Raw genomic sequence first — 25389 nt, forward strand, 5'->3', positions numbered from 1 at the left:
TAAAAAGTGTTGTCTGTCAGTATTTTATCACCTTGTCAGGTCTAGCTGTAAGGACACACTGATGACTCCCTGCTTTATAAAACCCAAACCCTCTCTCTCACTTTCTCTCTCCCTCTGCCTGCCTCCCTCTCCCTCTTGACCAAAGGGCAGGGGTAAATATTAACCCTGACAGACTTGTGTGAAAATCTCTGAGCCTTTTTATTTGGAAGAAGGTGTGACAGATTACCGAAGAAGGGCAGATTCCTCAGTGGCAAGAGGTAGCGGCTCTCTTTACCCAAACACTTTGGGACCCGTGCTCTGACATGCTCCTTTAGCACCCTGTCAGGAGACTATTCCCAAAGCAAACACAGCCAAGGCTTTCTCTCCACAAGGCGGGCCCTCATAAACTCCCTGAAAAGGACTTAGAGTGGTGAAGAGCAACAAGAAAACAAGATGTGGGGAAACCAAACAGACCTTACAAAGCCCTGGACATGGTGTCTTTAGTCAACTTAACAGGAGTACGGTGTTCACTCGGGGGAGTAAAAGGAAAGGCAAATTTCAGCTCCATTTTATCTCAGCAGGTCCAAACACAGACCAGTGCTGTATTTCATGTTGAAAACTGTCCAAGTGCTACCGACAGAGAATAGAGGGAAAATCTGAGGAGAACAGCCAGTTAAACCAGTTTTCTGCCCCATCTACAATATTTATTTAAAAATGTGTTTATTCTCTCAGGTTTTTTCTTTGGTCTAAGTGGAAAAAAAAGCCTGTACTTAGTAGTAATAGTTGTCTCAACTTCTTCATATCCAAACCCTCAACCTGGATTTTAAGTAAGATTTGAGGTTTTTTGGGGAGTTCAGGTCATGTAACATCTTTATATAAAGATAAAGGTTATTGCACTTTGTAGCAGTCACAACTATGACTTATTGATCACTGGTGATGTGATGGTAATGCTGAGTCTGACTGAGCACGGACTTGAGAAACAGCAGCGTGATCCAGAATTGGACCCGGCAGAGTCATTTATGATCATAGTGTGAGATTCTGTCACAGCCATGATAATACAGTCCACACACTGGCTTAAGAGAGACTGGAAGTATATGAGGAATTTAAAACCTGAGCAGCTGTTGGACCGTAAAGAAGATACATGCAGGCTTCTTGTAACATAACATAATTTGTAGATATTTTAAAATCTATTAATCTTTATTAAAATTTATCAAGATGAGTGGAATTTCAACTGCCTTGTCTGATTCGGGACTTCGGGCCCCTCTGTGTGGTTTGGGTCTCTACCAACTTCTGAAGGAAATAACAGGCTCATTAGCTGCAAAATGCTCTTGCTAGTTGCTAACTTTGTCTGTCCTCCGGTCGTTGTTGGGCAGATAGCATAGGGTGGGTCTATCAGGGCTTTTTCGCTGAAAACAGCTGCCTGCTGCAACCAAAAACAACACTAGCAGAAAAAGTGTAAAGTTGTAAAATCAAAAGTTAAAAGATGCTATAAAACTTTGAGGAGCTGAAAGGAAATGCAGAGTTTGGATGAATTTCACAAGTTTCATGTCTGTGCCTCATGCACTCTACGCTCTAGCACCTCCAACAGGTCAAAGTTAGAGGTGCATTCACACATGTAACTGTTGAACCCCATTCCCCGATTTTCAAAAATGACGTACCATTGGATTCCGAGTTCAGTTCGAGTCCGCCATATTGGATTTTATGTAAAAGTGTTTTTTTCGCTACTGAGCAGACAAACTCAATCTCCGCTAAAATTGGCTCAAATGATCTTCAGACAAAGCCTCACAAAAATTATCACAGGGATTTGTGAAGTGTTCGTCCATCACAGCCAATCAAAAATGGCAGCAAAGCTGGTAGCGTGGTCATGTCTCAGCAACGCTTTTATGTTTGGTGAAGATTGGACAAAGATTTATTTCACAAAGTTGGTACAGATGATCTTCAGAGCAAGACTCACAAAGGTTATCACATTTTTTTATTTTTTTATCACATTTTACATCTTTTTTTATTTTTGATTTGTGAAACATTCAATCATAGAAATGGAGTCATATCTCAGCCAGATCTGTAATGAACTGACATGAAACTTGCTGTGAGTGCCTACAACCATGCCCTTGTCACTACGAGCAACTGATTTCACGTTACACATTGTCATTGTTATTATAAAAATATTGATTAGAGCAGCTTTAAAGACTTTCACTTTGTTCTGTCTGAATAAATACATGTATGGCAACATGAATTGTTGATGCTGGCAACATTTGCAGAGAACTTTTCACCAAAGATGGTAAAACTCTTAGATATATTGATTGTATTGTTCCTTTAGGGCAGAGTAGCGTAATGAACCTCTGACGTGTGGCTCTTGCAGCCAGGTCGGCCTCAAACATTACTCCTTCACACTTGTTGAACCCTCAGCCAGAAACCTAACAACTGTGTGTGTGTGTGTGTGTGTGTGTGTGTGTGTGTGTGTGTGTGTGTGTGTGTGTGTGTGTGTGTGATTTTCCCTCTGTTAGTCCTGTGTAAGCCTCAGCCTGTGAATGCTCAGAGGGACAAACCGATATTACCTCTGGAGCAAAAACTGGGTCAAATGGTTGAACCAAGAATTAATTTACAGGTGGTGGTATGGAGTATTACAAAGGTTCACCGGGTTGTACAGGCAAGGTGGTGATGAAGGGCGTGTGGGCAAACGTGAGGGGAAAATGGAGTTCTTAATTCAAAGATGGACCCTAATGAGTGGATTCCTCTGGGGGGTAAGAGGGATCAGTAATTCAGTTTCTTCAATTGAAAAAGTGAGCCGAATGGATCATCCATTTATTCATCATCTGAGGAATCGTCTTAATTGGAATTCAATTTAGCAGTGTGTGTGTGTGTGTGTACAAGCACAGAGGGCACGTTGGACCCCTCTTTTTAAATTTGCTGTGCCTGATGGGCTCTGAAATACATTCCTCTTGAGCCCTGAGCAGACTTAGATACACTTGTCACATAGTCAAATGTGAAATACAAAGTACTGTATGGTGAAAGGGCCAGGACTTTATTCCAGGGGAAATAATTTACTTTTTTCCCCCCTTCTCTCCAGCCGGTTGCTTTCATGTCATTTAGATGAGTGGTTAATAAGGCAGAGCGTTAAGAGGATTATGATGTGGTTGGGCCATAGCATAGTAGTGCTGGTGGTGGTGGAGAAAGGGGGGGAGGGGGAGTCAGAGCATCTAAGGCAGCGAGATGTGGGGGGGCATATAGTCGGCTGGTACAATACTGGGCAGGAGGAGAGCATCCTCCTCACTGTCAAGATTCATTTAGTCAGAACTAAGCACTCCAATAGTCCTGAGCTCTCCAATAGGCCATATCTTCTTCCTGTTCTTCGCGGGGGGGCGGGGATTTTCTTTAAAGGGACTCGCCTCCATCTCGCTCTCTGCGTTAATGAAGACCCTCAAAGTGGTCCAAAGGGAGGAGCTGTAGGTATTGGTAAGCCAATGAGGATGGGAAAGCCTGACTCCCCGAGTGGCGTTTGGGGCTCAGTTTAGAAAAGGGGCAGATGAGGAATCGGGGGGCTTCATATTTCAGCCTTGGCCTGTGAAGATTTTAGGGTCCTGTGCGCTGGGAATCCAAAGATAGAGCTTAAGGAAAAAGGCTTTTAAAAAACGTACACTTTTTGGGTAAAGTCTCTTACAGGTAGAGCGGACTTCACCTGGGAATCATCCTCTTGATGTGTTCTTAGAGGAACTCTGAGGATGGACAGGACTTGAGTCACTATCTCAGAGGAAGTAAATGTAATGAGAGCCACCTCTTTACTGAAGAGTCTTACCAACACAGACACATTCCCACCACTGCTGGCCCGCCGCCGTTGGCTAGTGTCCTCCGATGCCTTCTCCGAGCGAGGCACTTTGCGAGAGCCCATTTTAAGAAATCTCCATGGATCAGCCCCAGCTATAGCTCCTCTCGCTCCACCGAGAAGACACAAGCCTCCCCCCACCACCATTCCCAAACACCCTCTGCCATCCTCTCCCCCAACACAACCTCCCACCCCACCCCGACTCACAGCGCCCGGCACCAGGCTTCTTAAATGCATCTTTAATTCAGCAACTTTGAAGTGGCACTCCGGCAAATGCACTCAATCAATTATAAATGAAATAATCTCCTTATAATATTAGAGATTTTTAAAGTCTAAGAAATACTGGGAGATTAGGGAGCCCAAATCAGTTTTAGCGGTATCTAAAGTGACAGCAGGAGAATCATTGGAAGGAGCGGGTAGAAACTTAAAATGATTATGTAGATCTGTGTCACTGCCGAATGTTTCTGCAAATCCCTGCTGGATCTACCGCAACGAAGGAAACAGATTATTCCTGGCCTTATTTAAAGGGTTGGAGTTCTTAAGTGGCTTTTTAAAAGGAAACATTTATATATATTTACACATATATTTACAGCTACTCTCTCTCTCTCTCTCTCCCTCTCCACAGCTACTCTTGAGGCTCCTTCGCTGCCATCTTTTACCCTCTGGGTCAGCCTGCGTCGCCACATGTACATGAGCCTTCCTATTGTACAATGGATAAAGCCGTTGTTGACGTTTTAGCTTATGGCAACACTAATAACTAATTCATAAAAGCCAAGGATGACTGCAGATATACAGTCATTACATACGTTTTCGCCTCATGATGTTTATTGTATGCTGAGATGTAATACGTTTTACAGCAGGCCTCAGGTAAATGAAGCTGCTATTTTTTAGTGCACCTGCAAAAAAACAGTGGAGAAGATCCACAAGTCGAGGTTGCATATCACTTCTTTTTTTTTCCTTTAAATCAACTTTTATGATATTATTCATTATTGTTACGCTTTTAGTTTGTGTTGTAGAGCATAAACCTGATATAAAAAGTTTGTCTTTAAAGCATGTTTTGTTAGAAAAACTAACTGCCACAGATTCACACAGGCTGGGTACCTACAAACCTTGTGTTTATTTCTACCGCAGCGACTGTTGTGTTTATTCCCTCCTTCCATTACTGACAGTGGTAGAAATTATGACCCAGCGCACATTTCTATCACGCTGGGGTTCATTCATCTTTGATTACACCTTTCAGATGATATAAATTAGGCCTATCCCACACTGTTAGCTTGATGGATTACAGGGGCCGATATGAAACACACTGATCAATATCATGGATTAGTTTTCTGTGTTTCAAGGCTATGCGTCTCTGTGAGAGCACCTCTCTCAAGTCCGCCTTTTGCTAGGCTGGTCAGTGCTGAAAAACAACTCTGCCACATTTTCACTTTTGGAGCTGCACTTGGGTGTAACGTCACTAAATTCTCATCTACGGTATGCAAATCTTATAAGAAAAGTTTTCCCTTTCCTTATTCTCCCAATCCAAATCAGTGCTTGCATACCTTGAGCTTCCCAGTGGACTACTTACACTATCAAACCAGGGAAATTGTGTTTATTGTAACTGGCACTTGGCTGAGGGCAGCAGGAAGCAGAAATCAATGTAGGGCTAACTGCTCCAGAGGGCAGATGTCATAGAGGTCCTGGACTCGCGGTGCCAGCGGCTCTCTCATCTATAGCTCCTGCAGAGATTAGAAAGTGTGTCAGTGACCTCTCTACGTTGTCCACTGAAGGTTTTGTTGTCGAGAGAATATCGCGACACTCACATACTCGCACGTGGAGCATGCAACATTTTTTATTCATCTTTATGTTAAAGCTGCACTTAACAACATTTTTAATAGTAACAACAGATCAAATCAAGTTCCCCTACGCTCTGCAGATACATTTTGGCATCTTTCAGCTCATTGTTTTGGCTTTGAACTTTACTGTTTTGGTTATCACATAAACTCGTAAACATAATGTATGCTACCTGTCCAGCAACCAAACAGCAGACAGACAATGTTAGCGACCAGCTGGTGACCATAGTGAAGCATTTAGCAGCTAAAGGGCCAAATAGTTCCCTCAAGAGTTGGTGGAAACCACATCAGAGCTAAAAGGCCAGAGAATATTGGAGTCAGAATCTAAATGGTAGCTAATGTTGCTGGATGTGCAGTTGTTTGCTGATAACAAGTTTTTAAGGTCCTAATATGTCAGATTGTTCACTGACCCCAAGGAGCGAAATATAATAAAATAATAAATATATAATAAAATATAATAAAAATATAAAAAATAATTCTTTTAATTAATAGTTTTTGTTGTTTAGACAAACAGTGGTGAACTCCTGGGGGGAGCGGTGCCGATTGCTAAAGAATAGTAGTGAGTTTGGGAACATTCGAAGGAAAAGGAGCATTTTCTGTCTGCATCAGGATTGAATTTTAAAACAAGTTTTGTGGTTAGAGCTTTAATAAATAATGACCAACATAAGCGCACGTGACACACTACCTTGCTTTTCTACTCATAAATTACCCAATAAATGTATTTATTAGAACCCAGACTTTACTGCCTATTAATTATGATATATCATTTAATTTCTATTTACTCACATGCTTTATGTAAAGCATTGAGGCTGACATTGAAAACTTCTTACACAGTGTTTAACATGTGGAAAGATAAATAAATACAATGTAAGTAAATAAGTCGGTAGAAAACAGATAATTGTGAGAGTTGCGTTTCTCTGCACAAAGATGGAGGAAGCCGTTTTCAGAAAACAAAGGATGTGAGAGTATTGGGAATCTTACTGAAGCATTTATCAAGCTTAAAGAAAACGCTCCATATGAACAAGGTGCAGGTCAAATGAATAAGCTTTTAAAAATCAATCTGACCAATTACTGTCTGTCTCGCTTCTGAGTGAGTCACGCTTGACTCGGCAAACAATCAAAAGGGGCAGATGCAGAGAGAAGCAGAAGACTGACAACTTCATGTTTAGGTAATTATCACCACTTCTGGCATGAGCTGAGGGGCCTCTTAACGGCCTCATTGTTGTTGTTAAACAGTTTGCTCTGTTGATTGATGATGAAAAGGGAACATGCACCCACACCTCTCCTGGGACTGTGACATAATGTGTGTGCATCCCCTGTGACCCTGCCAGCTGGGCAGGCTAAACACAACACACACAGACGAGATTGTATGGACTACCACAGGGGGGGTGGCTATCAATACATTATTCATATCCATCAGATGGGACACACACTGGGAAAAGGCACATGCACACCCTACTCACCCACACACACGCACACACACACACATACACACACACACTCACACACACACACACACACATATTCAAATTCAGCAACTTTATCATATCACTGGCAGGGCTGGGAAGTCATACATCCCTGTAGATGCTCTGGTCTTTTCCTGCACTGTCATCAGATTCCCCGGCTCTCCCCTGAGTGTTACCCCCTCATTCATATTCATGTAGAGTCAGATCTCTGCCAAAGGGCTCCTCTGCATCGTGGGGATGGGGGGGGGGGGCGGCAGGACCCTGAGGCAAGGAAAACACTCAAAACACACACACACCCACACATAAACCATCAATGTCAATCTCGGCAGGAAGCATACTGTACTTTTATTTCTTATAGGGAACATGTGACAAATGTGTGTGATGTTCAGGATACATATTTAAACATTACATATAATAACACATATTTATGGGAGGAATAAAATCGCAGAAAAAGATCTCCATTTTCACCCTTTAATATCCTGCTGAGTCATGTTCACACTACAGTCTTTTCCACCTGTATTTAGTTTCCTCATGCTGACGTTCCAGCTCGGTGGGCTGCTAATCAGCCCTCATTAGGATCAGATAAATACATACAGATATCCATCGGCACTGTCTCTCTTTCACAGGCTCTCGCTGCCCCCCTCCACCCCACCCCACCCCTGCTGTGTGCTGGAAGGATTATCTATCGAGAAGACAACAGCTCTCACTCCCGGGTTCCTTCAGCCAGCCGCCATCTGACAGGCAGGACGGCCCGACTCTTTACATGGCCAGTTGGGCCCAGCAAGAGTCCTTTTTTCATTCTCAAGGCCTCCCTCTATGATTTCCACCACCTCTCCCTCCCTTATCCCCAGTCTCTGATGGTTGAGGAAGTGCTCATTTGTGGGTGAGTGAGTGAATTTTTTTTCATTTGAGAGTCAAGAATCATTTTACGTTCAGTTTATCCAGCCAAACTGCTCACATGATCCCGACGCTGCAGTTAGTGTTCTTCATTTGTCCCTGATTGGTTGGATCTGTGTGAGCAGGTATCCAGGTTAAGTGGCCAACCGCAGCGTCCCAGCAGAGAGCCTGATGCCTTCCAGCCATCTCACACAGTAATTTCTTAAGCACTTATTTCCACACTGGCTTGTGTTCTCTGCAGAGGCCTCCACCACACTGTAATTAGAGCCAAACGGCTGGGAGCAGACATGCTGATCTGCAGGTATAACCCAATAAAATATGATCTCAAGTTTGCTGCCTTTTGTTGCCACACAATAATTAAGGGTAGTGTAGTACACAGACTATAAGTATATTCATATACAACAAAACTACTTAAAGTTGATTTAATAGAATGTAAGCGGTTATGGTTAGATGACACTGACACGTATTTCCTTTTCTAGCACATGAAAAGATTGACACAACTCAGGAGAGTGTTAGCTATAAGAAAAAAATTGAAAGCATGGGGAAATGGTTTCTGAAGAGAACACCTTGATCTCACTAATTAACATGATAGACATCCTTTGTTTAATCCATACAAAGACCAAAGTGTAAAAATGACACGTTTTTATGGCTTATTATATGACATTATTATGAGTTGAAGTATTTCTCATTCACAATTTTGACCACTGGCTCTTCTTGTCAAACAGTTTCTGGCTCCCGTTTAAATGGTCATGCTGGATTGGTGTCCCTGTGGTCAGCCAGCGGGTTAATGCTGGATGTGGCTCTGCCCCGACTGCCAGCCAAAGCCTTTTTAAGAAGGCTTTTTGTAGAACAAGGCATAAAACCAGATTATGAAACGACAATAAATCAATCCCTTATGCTCATTTCATAAAACACTGTATATAAAGCTTATGGGGGAAGAGCTCGGTTTAACTGGCCCAGTGTGTTGTGTTCGCGTTGAGATGCAGGCTCACAGCTGATGAGTTAGGGTGAGGACAATGGATAAATGGAAGTTTAACCAATAATCAGTGGTGTTTGTGCTGTATGTGTGTGCACACACTTGCACACACAGTTGTATTTGACGTCACTGCAGCTCACTGATCAGATATTCGGCAGGGGAAGCAGCACTTTCAGAGGTGTTTGAAACAGAGCTTCTGTTCAGCACCCATTATTCTGATTAAAGAGGAGTGCAACTCGACAGTGACTTAAGCTCAACAGATGAGCCTCAATTCTCTAAATGTTTGAATCCAGATGACCCGCAGATGCTTTAAAGCAGATTTCACAACAACAGACAGATGTTGGATGTTGAGAGGTAGGAGTTAGTGCAGGGGGGGAGCAGTTATCACACCGGCTGAGGTTCTTTCCCGTCACTTTAATCGAGAAAAGACTTCGAGCTGTTTCTAAGTGCTTCTAAATCAGATATACCAGACAGAGAAAATCAACTTCTCCGTGTAAGTGTGTGCTGCTTTGTGAGGCTGATATGGACCAGAGAGGATTACTCCTGGATGGGAGGCTGGCTTTGGGAGGACTATGAAGATGGGAATATAGACTTCCCTAGGCTACTTTATAGGATCATGACAGTCAAATAGTGGATGGAAGTCATTTTTGTGCGGCATGCAAAGATTCTTAAAGGGGAATACGACTGAATTTCACAGTTTTACACTTTATTTCTCAGCCTTAGACTTAGTTTTAGTAAAACATTTCACACTGTTCTACTGGCTACCAAACTGTATCACTCAAAGGACAATCAATTACAACAAGGTAGAGCGGTGACTGTAGCATTTCTAATTCAGCAAAGGGCTGATTAACTTTTTTGTACTTTAAAAGTTCAGTATGAGTTTGTGCTGTAAATCCAAATTCCCATTCATCGGCACTGAAACTTTTCAGTTTTATAATCTTCTGAGGTACTGTTTGATCAGCCCCAAGGTCATAAGTTCAACGTACACTAAGGGAAAAATCAAACCTAAAACAAAAGAAAAAAAAAAAAAGTTTTCGACAGTGTACATTGCATCTCTGGACCTGTTGCTCGTAGTGAATTTTTCCTGTTCCAGCTGTTCTCGCTGAACATTGTGCAGATCAGTATGAGAACTTTGCGATTTGGCAGCTAACATTTGTTTTGATTGTATTGATTTTTTTTTTTTAAAAATCGATTCGATCTCTCAAAGCACATTTACATTTACAGTTGCAAATTAGTAGTATATAAATGTAATTTCTAGGAAATGTTTACCTGAGAATGAACATACTAACATCCCTACTAACTGTCTCTGTTGATGGCAAATTAGATTCCAACCATTGTAAAATGTCAGTGGTTCTGCTGTTGGCCTCTGTGTTGAAGATCAGGGGCATCATGACCGTCATATTGTACTGATGTCAAACTGAGAGACATTTATCATACGGACACCAATCTCTGCACTGATAGAAGTCTCAATAGACCAGAAAGCAATGTCACCTGCACATCTGTAGACCTGTGATATGACATCAACACTTTATGTGAAGAAAAAAGATTGTTCTCATTGTTTCCTCCCTACACATCCCCATACGCAGAACGTATGTAGCACCACAAACCGTGGGCAAAATAAATGTGACAGAATCCCAGATGCCCAACATTTAAATTAAAATCAATTTTTACATCCACAGACTCATATTTTGTCATTGTTTTCTAGATACACTATAAGCAACATGAATAGGATTTAAAGCCATTAACTGAGCGAAGAAAACCAGAGTCAGCCTGTGTGTGTGACTCTACTGTAGGTTACTGGTAGTCCCAGTCCCAGCCCTTTCCCTGGGTGATAGTTAATTACCCTGGATAAATCCATTGGCAATTTGTCAGGCTGTTTCAGTATTGCCCCGCCCCCCCCAAAAAATAAAAAAAAACCAGCCACTTCCCTCCTCTCTTCTTCCTCGTTCTAAGCTCATGTAATGAATCGCTAATCACTCCATCCCTGACGAGCATCTCCAGCCTATTATCTCTTAATTACCCCATTCAAGGAGGCATCAGCACAGGCCAGCAGGGGGCGTGCCACCAAACAAATACAAGGAATACGACGCAAGTGAGCCCAATCAGTTTGTGCTCCGCGATGTATATTAAATTAACATTGCCTGAACTTTATTGTGTGTGGATCAGGAGAGCGTATTTACTGTCAGGTGGTGAATTATGTACGTCACCATGTTTCTGTTCGTATACCTGAGAGAGGGCAAGCGAGCCACTGAAGGCCCCCTGGCTGTGGTGGTTTATGTACGCAGAGCCAGAACGAACTGGCTTGTTCTCAATCTCTGCTCGGCTCTCTGACCGCCGGGCTCCAAATGGTCCTCTTGTGGAGCATTTGGGCTGTGGCAGAAAATGGAGCCTCTAACTCACAGTCATTTGCAGATGCAACACTTGGGATTCGAGGCGAGTTGCCACAGATCAGAGATAGAAATTGGAATTGGCAGCAGACATGAAATGGGGTCAGGGGATTTGTCCCTGACACACACACACACACACACACACACACACACACACACATGCACACACAGAACATGTGAGTTTCAGGGTACTCTGATTTACAAGGGGAGGGGGTCTGTTCAAACAATGGAGCCGCAGATGAACTGTAGCTTACAGAGTCTCAGTAACAGACTTAGAATAAAAAGCCTAATTTGTAGCTGTCATTCACTGTCTTTTGAAGAATTCCCACACATGAAATTAAGTAAATCCTCGCTGACTTGCATTTTCTTGAAAGTAAATGTGGCTTGGACACAGGTCGGGGTCACCCAGTATGTGTGATGGAGCATTTTTTTCTAAGTGGTGTGTGAGGCAGAAAAGACAAATTCCCATACTCCCTTTTCCCAGTCTGAGAAAAGAGCAAAGAATAGGTTCAAGATCACACGGTTGTCGCTTGTTTACATCAACCGAGTAAACCAAGAGCTGTTTTTTTAATAGCGTCCAAAACTGACAGGTGCCCCCTGCCAAGTCCTCTTAATAGTTAAGGTTTCTGAATTTAATCTCACTAATTTCGACATATCCCTCTAAGGATCTTTAAGCTTAACTTTGGAAAAGAAAAAAGACCCTGTACAGCCCTTTCTGGAATCCCGGTGTCCGTTTTTTTGTCAACCCTTTAGTGAAAGCCTGTCAAAAGTGGTTAGCTTCTCCAGTGAAACTACTTCTTTGCATCCTAGCTCCCGGTCTTGCCCTGTGTCTGCACAATTTCTCTCTATCCTCTTGTTTCTCTCCTTTTGTTTAGATAAAGCGAGGGATTAGGAAAGATTTGCCCCCATAAAGTAGTGGTTTGATGGGCTTTTATCCCACCATGTTGCTAAAGCTGTGTAGCCCCTGGATTAGGCCCTGACAATAGGAACCCTTGTGCTGGGCCGCAGCCTGAGGGCCACAACCAAAGACCGGCTCTGAGAAAGAGGGAGGAAACAAACCTGCCAACCTCGATATGTCAAGTCTGCCAGAGAAACCGTTCAGAGGAGCGGCCCTGGCTGCAGCATGGTGTGCTGCGTCTACAGGATCATACAGGGATAAACAATAGCGAGAGTGAACAACGTGTGGTCAGCCTCACAAATGGAGAATTACTGTGTCTCTGTCCCAATTACTATATTCTTTCAACACCAATATCTACCAAAATGCTCAATCAAGTTCTAAAGGCATTTATTTAAAGGGGAACCGATTTTACACATCAAAGTCTGTTTATGGGAGTAGCTAGTACTTCATATGTGGGAAAAAAAAAAAGTTGTATAAAGTCTTTTGTGGCTCCAGAGGGAGCAACGTGAAATCTGATAAATTGCTTCAAGTGGATGAAACAAATCTGGTGGAGTGGAGTTAGGAAGAAGTTAGTTTGCCAGAACTCTGTAATCTGCTAATCATCTGTCTTTGATGCTAGCTACGTTAGGCTAGGCTACATTAGCTGATTCTAGCATAACACGACCGAATTTCAGAATGAACTGCTGGCTGTTGAGTTGCATTGTGGATAATGTGTCCACCAGATTTTGACAAGGAAGAAGACGATAGGAAGAGGTAATATGTCTAGTTCTGCCGCATTGATTTTGATCCTTTTTTTTTTTTTTTTTTTTTAAACTGTCCACTGTGAGTCTGACATTGTGTGTTATAGGAGTGCAATGCTGAATCAGTGGAATAGGCCTACTCTTTTAAAACTCCGCTAAGCAATATTTTAAGTTACCAATGGATTCAACAGTGTTTTAGCGTTCTTCTCCTGGTTGTTTTGGTTTTCCGGTCTGCAACTCTAATGTTGTGGTTCACTCTCACGGCTCTCATCGGCGTTGTTTTTGGCCACCGCAGGCAGCTGTTTAAAGTGAGAAGCAGACAGACAAAGTTAGCAATTAGCTGATAAACATAGTGGGGCGTGTAACAGCTAAAGAGCCTGACATTTCCCTAAGGAACTGGTGGAGACCAAAACAGAGTTAAAAGGAGAACGAATATTGAACAGTCATCAAGTGACCAGACACATTTCTCCAAATTAATCATGCTGTTGCTCCATGTCTGTTGGATGTTTCATGACTCAGCAACTGCTTGGTAAAAAGTTTAACGTAACAACTTTCTAACGTCAATGATAACCTCAATTTTCTGCTCCCCGAAAACAATCAATTAATAACTCTTTAACTAATATTTGCAACTCATTTATTGTGATGTTTTACTTACTTTACTTTACTTACTCAATTTTTACAGTTAAAATGTGACCATAACTTTAACGCTGGTCTCTTGAGTTACAGGAACACTATAACTTAGAAGTCTGCTTTATGTCAACTAAATATTTGTGTAGTCACTAAAGTAAATACATTTCTCCTTTGCTCAGTTTGCTGAATTACAACATTTGTAACTCTGGTGTTTTGAAACATTAAAAAAAAATATGTGACACATATGAATATGAGAGGAGCACACAACTGGATATATAAGTGATTGTGTGATCTTGTCCTTCAGCACACAAGTGATAAATACATGAAAAAATACTGTGGAGTTGGAGATTTGTCTGTTTAAATCAGGTATCCAACACGTATCAGGAAAGTCTTAAAGGTGAATGCCCAGCTAATACACAGCCAGAGGATTGCTAATGGCAAGTTGCTTTGTTACTCCAGTCACACAAGTCCCATGGAAGCAGTCAGTTCTAAACCATACATCAAAATGATTAATTTCACCCAAATGAGCACAAGCTAACCTTGACTAAGAGCATGTGCAGGCCAGAGCAGCTGGATTGAAACCTAATATATTCATGAAGTTAAAGAAAACCTAATGATAAAAGTTAATGGGCTCTGAAGGCTGAAGGCATCAACTTTCTTCTCGAGTTGATGCAAAATGCCACTTGGAAATATAGGGAGCCATATGATTTGAGGGGTAAAATTACAAACGCTCATGCGTTATAAACCTGATTAAAAACTGAACATGATTTATAAATCGCTGCAGCTTCCGAGGCTGAGCTTTGATTCAGGCTGCCAAAGTCCTGATGCAGGGATAAAGTTTTGATATTCAGAAAGCAGGCGGGAGGATGATTGAGAGCAAAGACGATAACTCAGATCTGAGGAGAGGCTCTAACATGATAAAGCTTGAATGCAGCCAGAGTGCAGAGAACAATGAGTGCGCCAATGAAATCCACAGAAATCGGAGATGAATTTGGGGTTTAGAAAGTTAGCCTGGAGTGAGCAGTGCTGAGATCCTGATGGTGATCAGGATGAGAAGCGGGGTGTGAGGATGGTAAATAAAGAGATGGGTAAACTACAGCCTGCATTCAGGATAATCATTAGGATTAGACCTCCAAACCACCAATACTGATCTGCAAAGGAAAACATTTGAAGTTACTGTTGTGTCAAAAGAACTGCAAACATTTGTTGTTTAATCGATTAGTCAATCAACAGAAAATTATTTTGATAATCTATTAATTGTTTAAGTCATTTTTCAAGCAAAAATGCCCAAAAAAAAAAAAAAAATGCTGGTTGCAGCTTCTCCAATGCTTTTCTGTGTTTCATATCATTACAAACTGACCATCTTTGGGTTTTGGACTGTGAGTCATCTCCTTGGTCTCTAGAAAGATGTGATGGACCTTTTTCACTATTTATCTGATATTTTATAGACCAGACAATCAGTTATTAAAAAAAATAAAAAAATAAATAGTTGCAGTTCTGAAAATCCTTCAACATGATGTACTATCCACTTAAATTTCAACTAAACATTGCATGTCTTCTTCAATTGTTTGGCTTTATACAAAAACTGTCAGAAAATATATTTTAAAAATCTTTTTTTTTTCTTTCTTAAAAATACCTTGTTATATCTCATACAACAACTGCATTGATTTAGAAATTGAGTCTGGAGTTTATGTGGATAGATAACAGTGCGAGAATGAAAAATCGCACATCACAGCTCAAAGTAAACAAATCAGAAAACTTTTAGAAAACTGTAAATGTATGCCTTTTCATTATTATTCTAAAAGTCTTCATATAACACAGTTTGACACCAATATACATCTGGAAATATATGTGTCTATACATATAACTAAAAAGCTGTGTAAACAGAGACTGTATGAGTTTCCTGTCCACTCCATCCCTGCGTGGTCAGGAGGGGCTGCTGCTGCTGCGGCTCAACCGGCCTAATATCACTCTAATAGCAGGCCCTCTTGACACTTGCATTAAAGCCCTCAGCCATGCTGGACATTAGCCCGCATTAAGTTCCGTAAAAAAGCTGATTTGAGGAAGAGCAGCTGAGAGGAATTCCTTCTCGCTTTAATTGCTTTAGAAACGGTTCCCACAAAGAGACACTGGCCAGATTTACCTCCAGTTTAAGTTCTTATTTCCATCGGTTCACAAGTTAATCCGATTTTTTTTTCTCCTCTAGGCCTAAATGCTCTGCAGCTACTGACAAAAAGGAGAAAAGAATAAAACAGAAGGTCGGAATTAAAAAAAAAAAAAAAAAAAAAAAAACAAGCATTAGAAAATTATTATTATTATTGATTTTTTTTTTATCCTTTTACGCACTGAGAACCACTTGTTGCGTGAAAACGTACACTGAACTCATTCTGTCATGTTGCTTTCACATTTTGGATTTTCCCCAATATGCGTAAATAACCTACCATCTACGTAAAATTACAACTACCAAGGGACAATACCTGAACACTGTAAATTGAAAAGTAAAGTTAAAGGCGTTGAGGTCACATATAAGCAGCACATTCATGTTTTCACACAGGCTGTTGTCAGGAGTCTACAAGTTCTGCAAATGAATGTGGCCAAAGATCAAATTGAGTTTAGGATTTTAAACCCCCCCTCCCTTCCCCTCCCCACCCCAGCCCACCTTCCTCTTTCTCTCTCACTCTTTCGGAGAAAATTCAACAAAATATGCAAGCTTTACATTAAAAGGCTACTTTTCGCTGCCCTTAATTCCAGCCTAAACGGGTTTTCTCCGGGAGAAGAAATCTTTTCTAAAAACCTTGAAGAAGAGAGGGGCATTATTGTTTTAATCCTCTTACCAGCAGTCATTTTAAGACATTTTTTTGGAGGGTGAAATGGCGTCTTGTCTACCCAATCCTAACCTAAATCCCTCGGGGCCGGGGAGCTGCTGGAGGCAGTGCAGCCCAGCCTGCATCTCTCCATCTCAGCTGCTTTCCCACCAAACACGCAGTCACACCGAGGCAGGAGGAAAATAAAATTAAAGCACGGAATTAACCTGAGAGTCACCATGCTAGAGAAAGTACAGGCCATTACTTTCTGTTTGCATATCATTTAATTAAGACCTGTGTTATAGACCTTTCTGGCTGAATTCAAGCATTTATTTCTTTTATAAGACTTATATTTATTATAGATCACTGCTGAAGCAAATATTTACTCTAAAAGAAAACTCAAATTTTTTTTTCAAAATTTTGTTTCGTCACACTTGTAATGGTTGTTTAGGCCTAAAGTCAATCCAAAAAAAAAATCGATAACTAACAAATGGTCATTTCAGCGTTTATTATAGGATAAAGCAAAGTGATTAAAGGAAGGTAACGGTAACAAGGATTCTGAGTGAAATCGTTCATAAAATATATTTACACACAGTGTAAATAATAAAGTGCAGTTCTTTGACCTCGGCTCCTATTGAGCAACACATGTTGAAGTGAGATATTAAGTCAAAATCAAAGAAATAATAATTAAGCAGCCTAGGCTACAAGAGCGTCACATAATGAGGTTTTTTTTTGTAATGCATCTTGTTATGTTGCGGTTTGTTCTGTTTTTAATTATTAAGAGGATATGCTATTTAGGTAGAACTTCTCATGAGACCTCAATACAACCAAAACTTCAATATTATTATCAACCCCCAAAATAATTCGCTTAATGTCCATATCTAATTAGAATAATAGCTAATTGTCAATTTTGGCAGAAAAACCCCTACGTGCAAAATTAAAAAAAAAAAAGAAAAAAAGAAAAGTCATTTATTTCCTCCAGAACAAAAAGAGCGGCAGCAGAAAAGTCGGCAGCTCGGATGCAGGAATCATCTATGAAGTGAGGAGTAATGTGAAGGAGGAAGAGGAGGGGGTGGTGGGGAGCTGAGGAGCGATGTGATTGGCAGAGAGAATGAGCGTCGGAGCGTCCCGGTGACCCCGCCCGGGGTCGCTTTAAAGGCCGATAGATGGCAGCTCAGCATCCTCCCACATCCACCGAGAGGCGAGCACGGAGCACGGAGCGGACCGAGCGGGACGCTGTCTGGATATCAGAGTGAATGAACAAACGGGAAGAAACGGGAAGGAAATGAAAAGCCACCTGCGGATTTTAGAGAAGAAGATCTGAAAGGAAAATATCCGGCTACTCTGCCCGTGGACATATTTGGCTTCAGACTCACATAGAAGAGAGAGGTGAGAAGTTTGCCGAGTGGTTGGATCGTCGTCTTGTTGCCACATGTTCTAACCTGTAGTGTAGCCTAACTAGCTGTCCGGTTTTAATAGCCTACTGTTAAATGTCTATAGGAGATTTCTTTTTTTAAAACTTGTGTTGGTTTTGTTTTATATCAGCACATCGTCCTCTAAACTCTATGATATCTTGGACAAAACTATTCTCAAAGTGCAGTCCACCGACCAATCCGAGATCCACAACTAAAAAATAGTTACGGTAGCTTAACAACACGAGTGTCTTTGGCTAAGAGTGTTTAACTGTTCAAAGTTTTCAGTCACATCTCTTACACGTGTAATATACATCCTACTGCGATTAATCAGGCTGCAGTTTCATATTCTGAGCCACCTCTAAACGTTGGTGAATAGGATTTTATGGCAGATGTCCTCTGTTTGATTTTCTTTAACATTACAGGTTGTTTAATTGACTATAGTTGAATTATTCCCATTCATTTCCTTTGTCGCTGGGAGTTTGTGAATGCTGCTGAATCGGCTCCATGTCTGCAGAACTCCGGCCCCGAGGCAATCGTCACTAAATGCTGTATAACTCATAAATCCACGGCAATTAGCATAATGAGGCTTAAATCAAAGCCCGAGGCTCTGTGACATTGTCCTGAAAGAAGAGCATTATGTTGAATATTTAAGCTGCTGATTAAAAAAAAAAAATCCAGAGACCGATTTAGTAAAAATAATGCAATAAAATAGTCACATGAAAAGAAAAAAGTTATTACATTAGTCACACGTCGGAAATAACACACGCGCGCGCGCACACACACGCTGGCCCACCTTTCACGTGTCAGGCCTGATGATAAATTAATAGCCTTGTGTAGTGGAAACCTATTTGCACTCACATTAGACAGGAGCCCAACTGGGGGTCCTCGTGCATATTTCACTGAAGACCATGCCACACATCTCCGTCAGCCTCCAGGCGTTTGAAACCGACCTGGGACCCGCCACAGATTGAAATAAACGACCCCCCCCTCCTCACTCACGAATCATACTCTGTTGGAGCAAAGTAAATATTTTCTCGCACCTTCTGTCAGCTCAGCCTGCGGAGGTTTGACTGCGTTTAAACTCAGGGGAGCGCACAAAATAAAAGCCTCAAAATGAAAACTGTATTTTGATTTTAGCCAAGCTGATGAAATAAGAAAGCAACACCGTCAGAATTATTTTAATTGGCCTGTTTTAAAAAATCATTACATTTTTACCTGCCTAATCAATAATAACAATATTATTATTATTACGGACCACTATGAACACATTAATTTATGTTAGTGTCCTAATATACAAGCATGTTAAAATAACGCCATAAAATGCGACACAATAATATAGCCTAATAGCTAATGCAAAAAAAAAAGTAGACTTGAATATTATGCATATTACAAAGTGCTAAATCTTTGGCTATGTTCGTTGTTTCATTGCTGAATAGAACTGACCTCAGGTCCCTACCCAGGTCCTATCATCTTATTTTAAAACTAAGCCTGTTGTAAAATTGTTATGTTGGCACAGTAGATTCATAAATGCCACCATGTTTTTTTTCTGGCAGCTTTAAATAGATAATAACAATAAAAATAATGTTAAATTAACAGTTTCAAATCTAAACATTTTTCTAACGGTTAACGTGGGCAAATATGGGCAAACCCTCCGTTTCTTTAAAATATCCGTCTGCTCTCTCTCGATCGTAACTCTGCAACAACCCACATGAACTTTGAGATCAACTTCTCCGTCTCAGTCACAAGTCATCTGTTCTATCATTCCTGGATAAAATGAGGGAACTATTTTTCCTTAGGAGCGCAGTCTTTAATGCTCATTTTTCCCCTGTTGTCATTTCACTCAGTTAGGTTACAACACACATTATAAACCCGTATTTTAAAGGTTTTTTTTTTTTTTTTTTTAATTTAAATAGCCGGAATAGACAAGCAGAAACTGTCCGATGGGTTTCGGGTCTCGACACTCACCGCAGCTTGTTTCCTCCTCAGCAGACAGCGCGTCGGGCATGCAGCACTACGGGGTGAACGGCTACTCTCTCCACGCCATGAACTCACTGAGCGCCATGTACAACCTCCACCAGCAGGCGGCGCAACAGGCCCAGCACGCACCCGACTACAGGCCTTCTGTGCATGCACTCACTCTTGCAGAGAGACTGGCTGGTAAGAACCAGTTGCTCACTTTGCTTTTCAATTCCCAACTTCCCTCCAATGTCAACTGCATCTCTCTCACAAAGACGCAGCTGCTTATACTTCAAACAGTGTATTTTCACATGTAGTCAGTGTGTGCTGCTCTCTGGGTGATCACCTGCTCTTTGACCCGTCCCTCAATTAAACTGCTCGTGTTTCTTGTTTCTCAACGGCTGCACATTTCAAGACATTATCCTTGAGGCCCGGTATGGCTCCCAGCACCGAAAGCAGCGGCGGAGCCGGACAGCCTTCACCGCCCAGCAGCTGGAGGCCCTGGAGAAAACCTTCCAGAAGACCCACTACCCCGATGTGGTGATGCGTGAACGTCTGGCCATGTGCACCAACCTGCCAGAAGCACGTGTGCAGGTAAAAAAAAAAAACCCTCAGAATGCATTTACCCTGTGTCATGTTTGCCTGTTGAACCCTCATTTGCTAATTAAAGGTTATAAAGGTTGATTTAGAGGCAATCTTGTATCAGTAAAGGTGAAGATGGAGAGGCGAGGTCCACTGTTAAACAGTACTTAACCCAAGCTCTGATCTTCCTGTTCATCTATCTGCCAGGTCTGGTTCAAGAACCGTCGGGCCAAGTTTCGTAAGAAGCAGCGCAGCCTGCAGAAGGAGCAGCTCCAAAAACAGAAGGAGGCGTCTGGAGCGGCAGAGGGCTCTACAGAGGACTCCAAGGCCGACCTCACCACCAACACCAACACCACCACCAACACCAACACCACCACCGCCACCCTGGTTCCTGAGGCCCGCACTCCTCCCCCTCCCTCCTCTCTTTCATCCTGTCACTCAGACACAGAGAGGCTGGCAGCAGCACGGCCGCAACCTGGTGAGATGAGCGTGGAAGTCAACGTCACCTCCCCTGAGCCATCGGACAGCGAGTCAGCAGCAGAAGATAATGCTGACAGAGAGGAGGACGAAATGAGGGGGGAGACGAGGGGGAAGATCAGGGAGGAGACGCAGGGGGAGGGGGGAGCGCAGCCGGGGAGCAGCTCCCCATCCTGCAAACGACTCAGCCCCACATCAGGTAAAATATAGAAGTCGAATGAGTGCATTTACTTTAACTATTAAGTTCCCCTGATTATGTGTCATTTTTAAGAACCTAATCACATTAATTTACATTTACAGCCATTTTTACAGAATTAGTCTCTAATTGCTAAACAAAAGAACACAATTCTCTGAAAAATACAAAAAAAAAAAAGATCTCCATAGTCGAGGTCTGTGTGTGTCAAAACATACTTATGTCCTCTCTTCCTTTCCATCAGACTCCCCCCTGGGCTCCCCCGCCTTGCCGTCCTCCAGCAGCGTGACCGGCGGTTTGGCTCAGAGCAACTCCTACGCCTCGTCTCCCCTCAGCCTCTTCCGGCTGCAGGAGCAGTTTCGCCAGCACATGGCCGCCACCAACAACCTGGTGCACTACCCGTCCTTTGACATGAGCACGCCGTCCTCTCTGCCCTACCTGGGCATGAACGTCAACATGCCGTCCCCGCTGGGCTCGCTGCCCTGCCAGTCCTACTACCAGACCCTGTCGCAGGCCCAGCAGGTGTGGAACAGCCCGCTGCTGCAGACGGCGCCAGGCAGCCTCCCGGGAAGCCTCAACAGCAAGACCACCAGCATTGAGAACCTCCGTCTGAGGGCCAAGCAGCACGCAGCCTCGCTGGGATTGGACACGCTCCCCAACTGAAGCTCGGCCTGCTCAGTCGACGTGTCGGGCCTCTGCTCTGGGGCGTAGCTATGAATTATGGGCCCACAAGAGGAGACTCTGGCTCCCCTACACTTTGCTCTCGACCTCACACCGCCACAGCAACTACATCTACACATCCAAAAATACATTAGAAATATGTCACATTTAAACAAAAGTCTTTTTGACTGCTACCCAATTGGCTGTCATAACGATAAGTTAAAAAATTCCTCTGTTCAAAATCTGTCCGAATTTCAAATTTGTGCTTTTTTCACATAATTTAACAAAACAACCGCTGAGGATGTTTTGTTTGCAGTTTCCTAGATTTCAGCTGAACTCAATTTCAAAACCAGAGCGAAATGACAAACAGTAGAAACAACATATTTTTAGGCACACATGAAAACCACAAATGTGTTTCAGAGCAGGCACTTTAGGGGCCCCTCCCTCACCTTCACCCCATCGTCTTCATATTGGCACGCAGCTCCCTGCTGGGAGCTCACCACAACATGAAGAACATTGCTGCTGGACAGACTTAACAGAAAACAAGAACTCGATGGACAAAAAAAAACAAAACAAAATGAACAAAAAAAAAAACAAAAAAACAACTGGACTGCAGTTATGACTGAGCAGTTCTCTCTGCCTGTGTGGATGGATCTTGCTTGTATTTGACTCCTCCTGATTAACAGCTTGAGCCACTTCTTCTAATGCTAGCTGCTCACTATGATTTGAGCCTCCTCTGTAAAGTCAGGTCCTGAAACACAGAGCCGTCAGTCTCATTCCTGGACAGACACGAGATATTAAAATATTCTATAATCCAACACCTGAACGTGAACTATGCATGCATGCACCTCTCTGAAGCATGGCTTACAGCCGCACAACACAGAATGAAGTCACATCAGATCTGATATTAGAAATAAAGCTCAGACCAGTCACTATAATCCCCAAGACATACGGTTTTTGTTTTGGGCTTTTTTTTTTCTCCTCTCCTTGTTTAGAGTTACAGCTCTACCTGCAAGAATCCATTGAGCGTTGTAAATATCCCACAGTGTTTGCCTCCGTCTGCCTGGTTAAAGAGTAACTCCATGTCGCTTTTTATGTGAAGGATTTGACAGAAAACATTCAATTCATTTCTCAATTGTGGCTTTAAGCAAAAGGACCTACAGCAGAAATGAAATAAAGGGAGAATCTGAAGAGGAGGCACGGTCACAAATAAATATGAACCCAGCCCACATACAGTATATTTTTGTTAACTCGGGTGCCAGATCGAACCCACCACTTTTTTTTCCTGCACCAGTGGCTTCAGCAGAAAGACGCACAGGCCAATTCTCTATGTATTATATCAATGTAGATTCAAGACATGTATTTCTCAATTGTTTGAAATGTGAGTAATTTATCTGTTTAATTCAAGGGAATAAATCACACTTAAGAATGACTCCTGTTCTCAGTGTTGTCAGTCGGGATAGAGCATGAAAATATTTACTTGCCTCATTTTGCCATTTTTCAAAAGCAAAGAGGGAAACGCAGCCTAAAAGAATTAACACCTGTTACTCAAAATTAAAGAAAATAACAAACATAAAGCGGAATTCCCTGTGTAACATTCTGAATTAAGGATATAGAAATACTGCATAAATGTGATCCGAAAATACAATTTTCCAAATGGCAGTTCTGAAACTTTGGACCTTGGTCAGCTACAAGGTGAGTCAGAAGGAGACCAGACAAGCGGTAAACATTATAATCACACAGCAGGACATTTCACCAACATGCATATATATGCGCACAAACACGCATTCACAACATAGGTCTTCCAAAAATGATTTTTTCCAAAGTTTCTCAAGTGAGAGGAAGTTGGCAACAAGAGAGGGATTAGTTTAGGGTGCGCCGAATCTGGCTCCTCTGCGGCTGTCTGATGGCGCTGAGTGGGACTGACAGAAAACTGAATCTTTCCACACACATTACCTTCAAACCTTTTATATATTAAAAAAAATTGAAAGTTTGGTTAATATGTTCCACTGAAGACAGCTTGATGATCCGTAAATAATTTAGACGCAGGAGGTCTACCATCCTCGACGGTGAGGTTTACACACCACATAGGGGAGAGCCTGCCACTTGTTCACCCGCTGCAGAATAACTAATCCTAAATGAAATGACTGAAGCACAGTGTCAGGCTCTAAAGAGTCTCCAATCCACCACCCACCCATCCATCCACCCCTCATACACTCTCTCCCTCACTTGCTCCCCTCCCCTGTCAATCGAGGTTTGGCTGCACCGAAACAGAATGCTTTGCCATAAGAAGATTACCTTTGGTTGGGATATCGATGGATTAAGTAAGAATAGAATGAGATAAAATAGGACTGAAAGGGTTCCCGGAGTCAGCAAAGTTCAGACACCTGTTTTTTTTTTTTTTCTCCTGCTCTTTCCCGGTTTCTCACTGCATGACCATAAAGATTATATCACTTTCTAACTACAGAAGGGGAGGTGAGAGGGGTGAGAGGTTTAGTATGGGGCCGGTTACAATGCATAAAAACAAGCTTGAGGCTGACAAGACAATTTTTACAAATGCCTGTAGGTTATTTTCGGGTGTTCTCTTTAAATATGTGGTCAATTTGTCATGAACGTCTGGGTTTTGTGTGTTTGGAAACATCATATGGGTGTAAATTAACGGGAATGCTGTCTTTGCGTATGTGTCTGTGTGTGAGAGAGGGAGAGAGAGAGAGAGAGAGTGTGTGTGTGAGTGTGTCTATGGCAGCTAAGCCGCTGAAGGTTTCCAGGAGCTCTTTGATGTGTATCTGGGCAATGCGCTATTAGAGGGATTTTCCTAGTTGACAGCTCAGAGAATGTGTGGAGGAATTGCGATGCCAGCGGGCTAAAAGAATGCTGGAAACAGGATTAGGATCATATTCTGGCAGCTCCTGTCACTTCATCAATGGGCTAAGGTTTCCTCAGTGACAGCCCTCCTTCTCTGCCCAGCTAAAACCTTTAGTGGGACCATAAAAGGGGTGAGAGAGGGGAAAAAACAATGATTGAATGGTGTGCTATGATTTCTGTGCTGGGTTTGCTCTGAGGGCTTTGTGTTGGGAGGTCTGAGGGGGACGGTGTTGATTTGGAGGGAGGGGTAGGTCGTGGGGATGAGAAAAGGGGCCTTTTTTGGGGAGGAGGGGTGGGGGGGTGGGGGGTTGGGGGGGAACTGTGGTCTTTTTTGGAAGTTTTACACCCAAATCCCCATGGCAGAGCATGTGGAAGGGTTTTACACTGATGCTAGCAGACAGGGACAGCAGCTTGGTGTCCCCCAGGGGACGACAGCAGCAGAAGCAGCAGCAGGTGGGAAGGGAGAATGCTGTTTCCTGAATCTTCAGGATCCACTTTGTGTCTATAAGCCCTGCCTGTCTTCACCAAGTGAGACCTCTTTCACCTTGAGATCCTTGAGTGTCATATACACTTGCACGCACTTCTGAGACTGTTTACAGTGGCCCTCTGCTGTGATTAGTTATTTTATCAAAGTATAATTCTTGTGATATTCTAGATTTTTTAAAATTGATTCAAATGATTTTTAATGAAAAGACTTCTTAAGTACGCGTATTTTCAATGTAACCAAAATCTGATGCAGCTTATTTCTCTGTGCCATAGACCTTCACTATTGTCCAAAAACTATAAATATAGCACATCAGTGAGCCACT

At 42.3% G+C, this 25389-nt stretch overlaps 1 protein-coding gene across 1 annotated transcript; it reads left to right on the forward strand.

Moving 5' to 3' along the window:
• Positions 1–19850: 19850 nt before the first annotated feature.
• LOC111232219 (diencephalon/mesencephalon homeobox protein 1-A-like) lies at positions 19851–21718 on the forward strand. Its single transcript, XM_022759631.1, has 4 exons — positions 19851–20004; positions 20219–20397; positions 20593–21061; positions 21300–21718. Exons 1-4 carry the CDS (start codon positions 19851–19853, stop codon positions 21716–21718), a joined length of 1221 nt encoding a protein of 406 aa, XP_022615352.1.
• Positions 21719–25389: the final 3671 nt, after the last annotated feature.

This window comes from Seriola dumerili, unplaced genomic scaffold (genome assembly GCF_002260705.1).
Source record: "Seriola dumerili isolate Sdu_G_001 unplaced genomic scaffold, Sdu_1.0 BDQW01000322.1, whole genome shotgun sequence".
Taxonomy (NCBI): Eukaryota; Metazoa; Chordata; class Actinopteri; order Carangiformes; family Carangidae; genus Seriola; species Seriola dumerili.

Bases quoted from the DNA above. Each gene is read 5' to 3' on its own strand.
- LOC111232219 (XM_022759631.1), top strand. From the start codon at position 19,851: ATGCAGCACTACGGGGTGAACGGCTACTCTCTCCACGCCATGAACTCA. The intron at 20,005-20,218 runs GTAAGAACCAGT...GCACATTTCAAG, and splicing joins TCTTGCAGAGAGACTGGCTG to ACATTATCCTTGAGGCCCGG. The intron at 20,398-20,592 runs GTAAAAAAAAAA...TCTATCTGCCAG, and splicing joins TGCCAGAAGCACGTGTGCAG to GTCTGGTTCAAGAACCGTCG.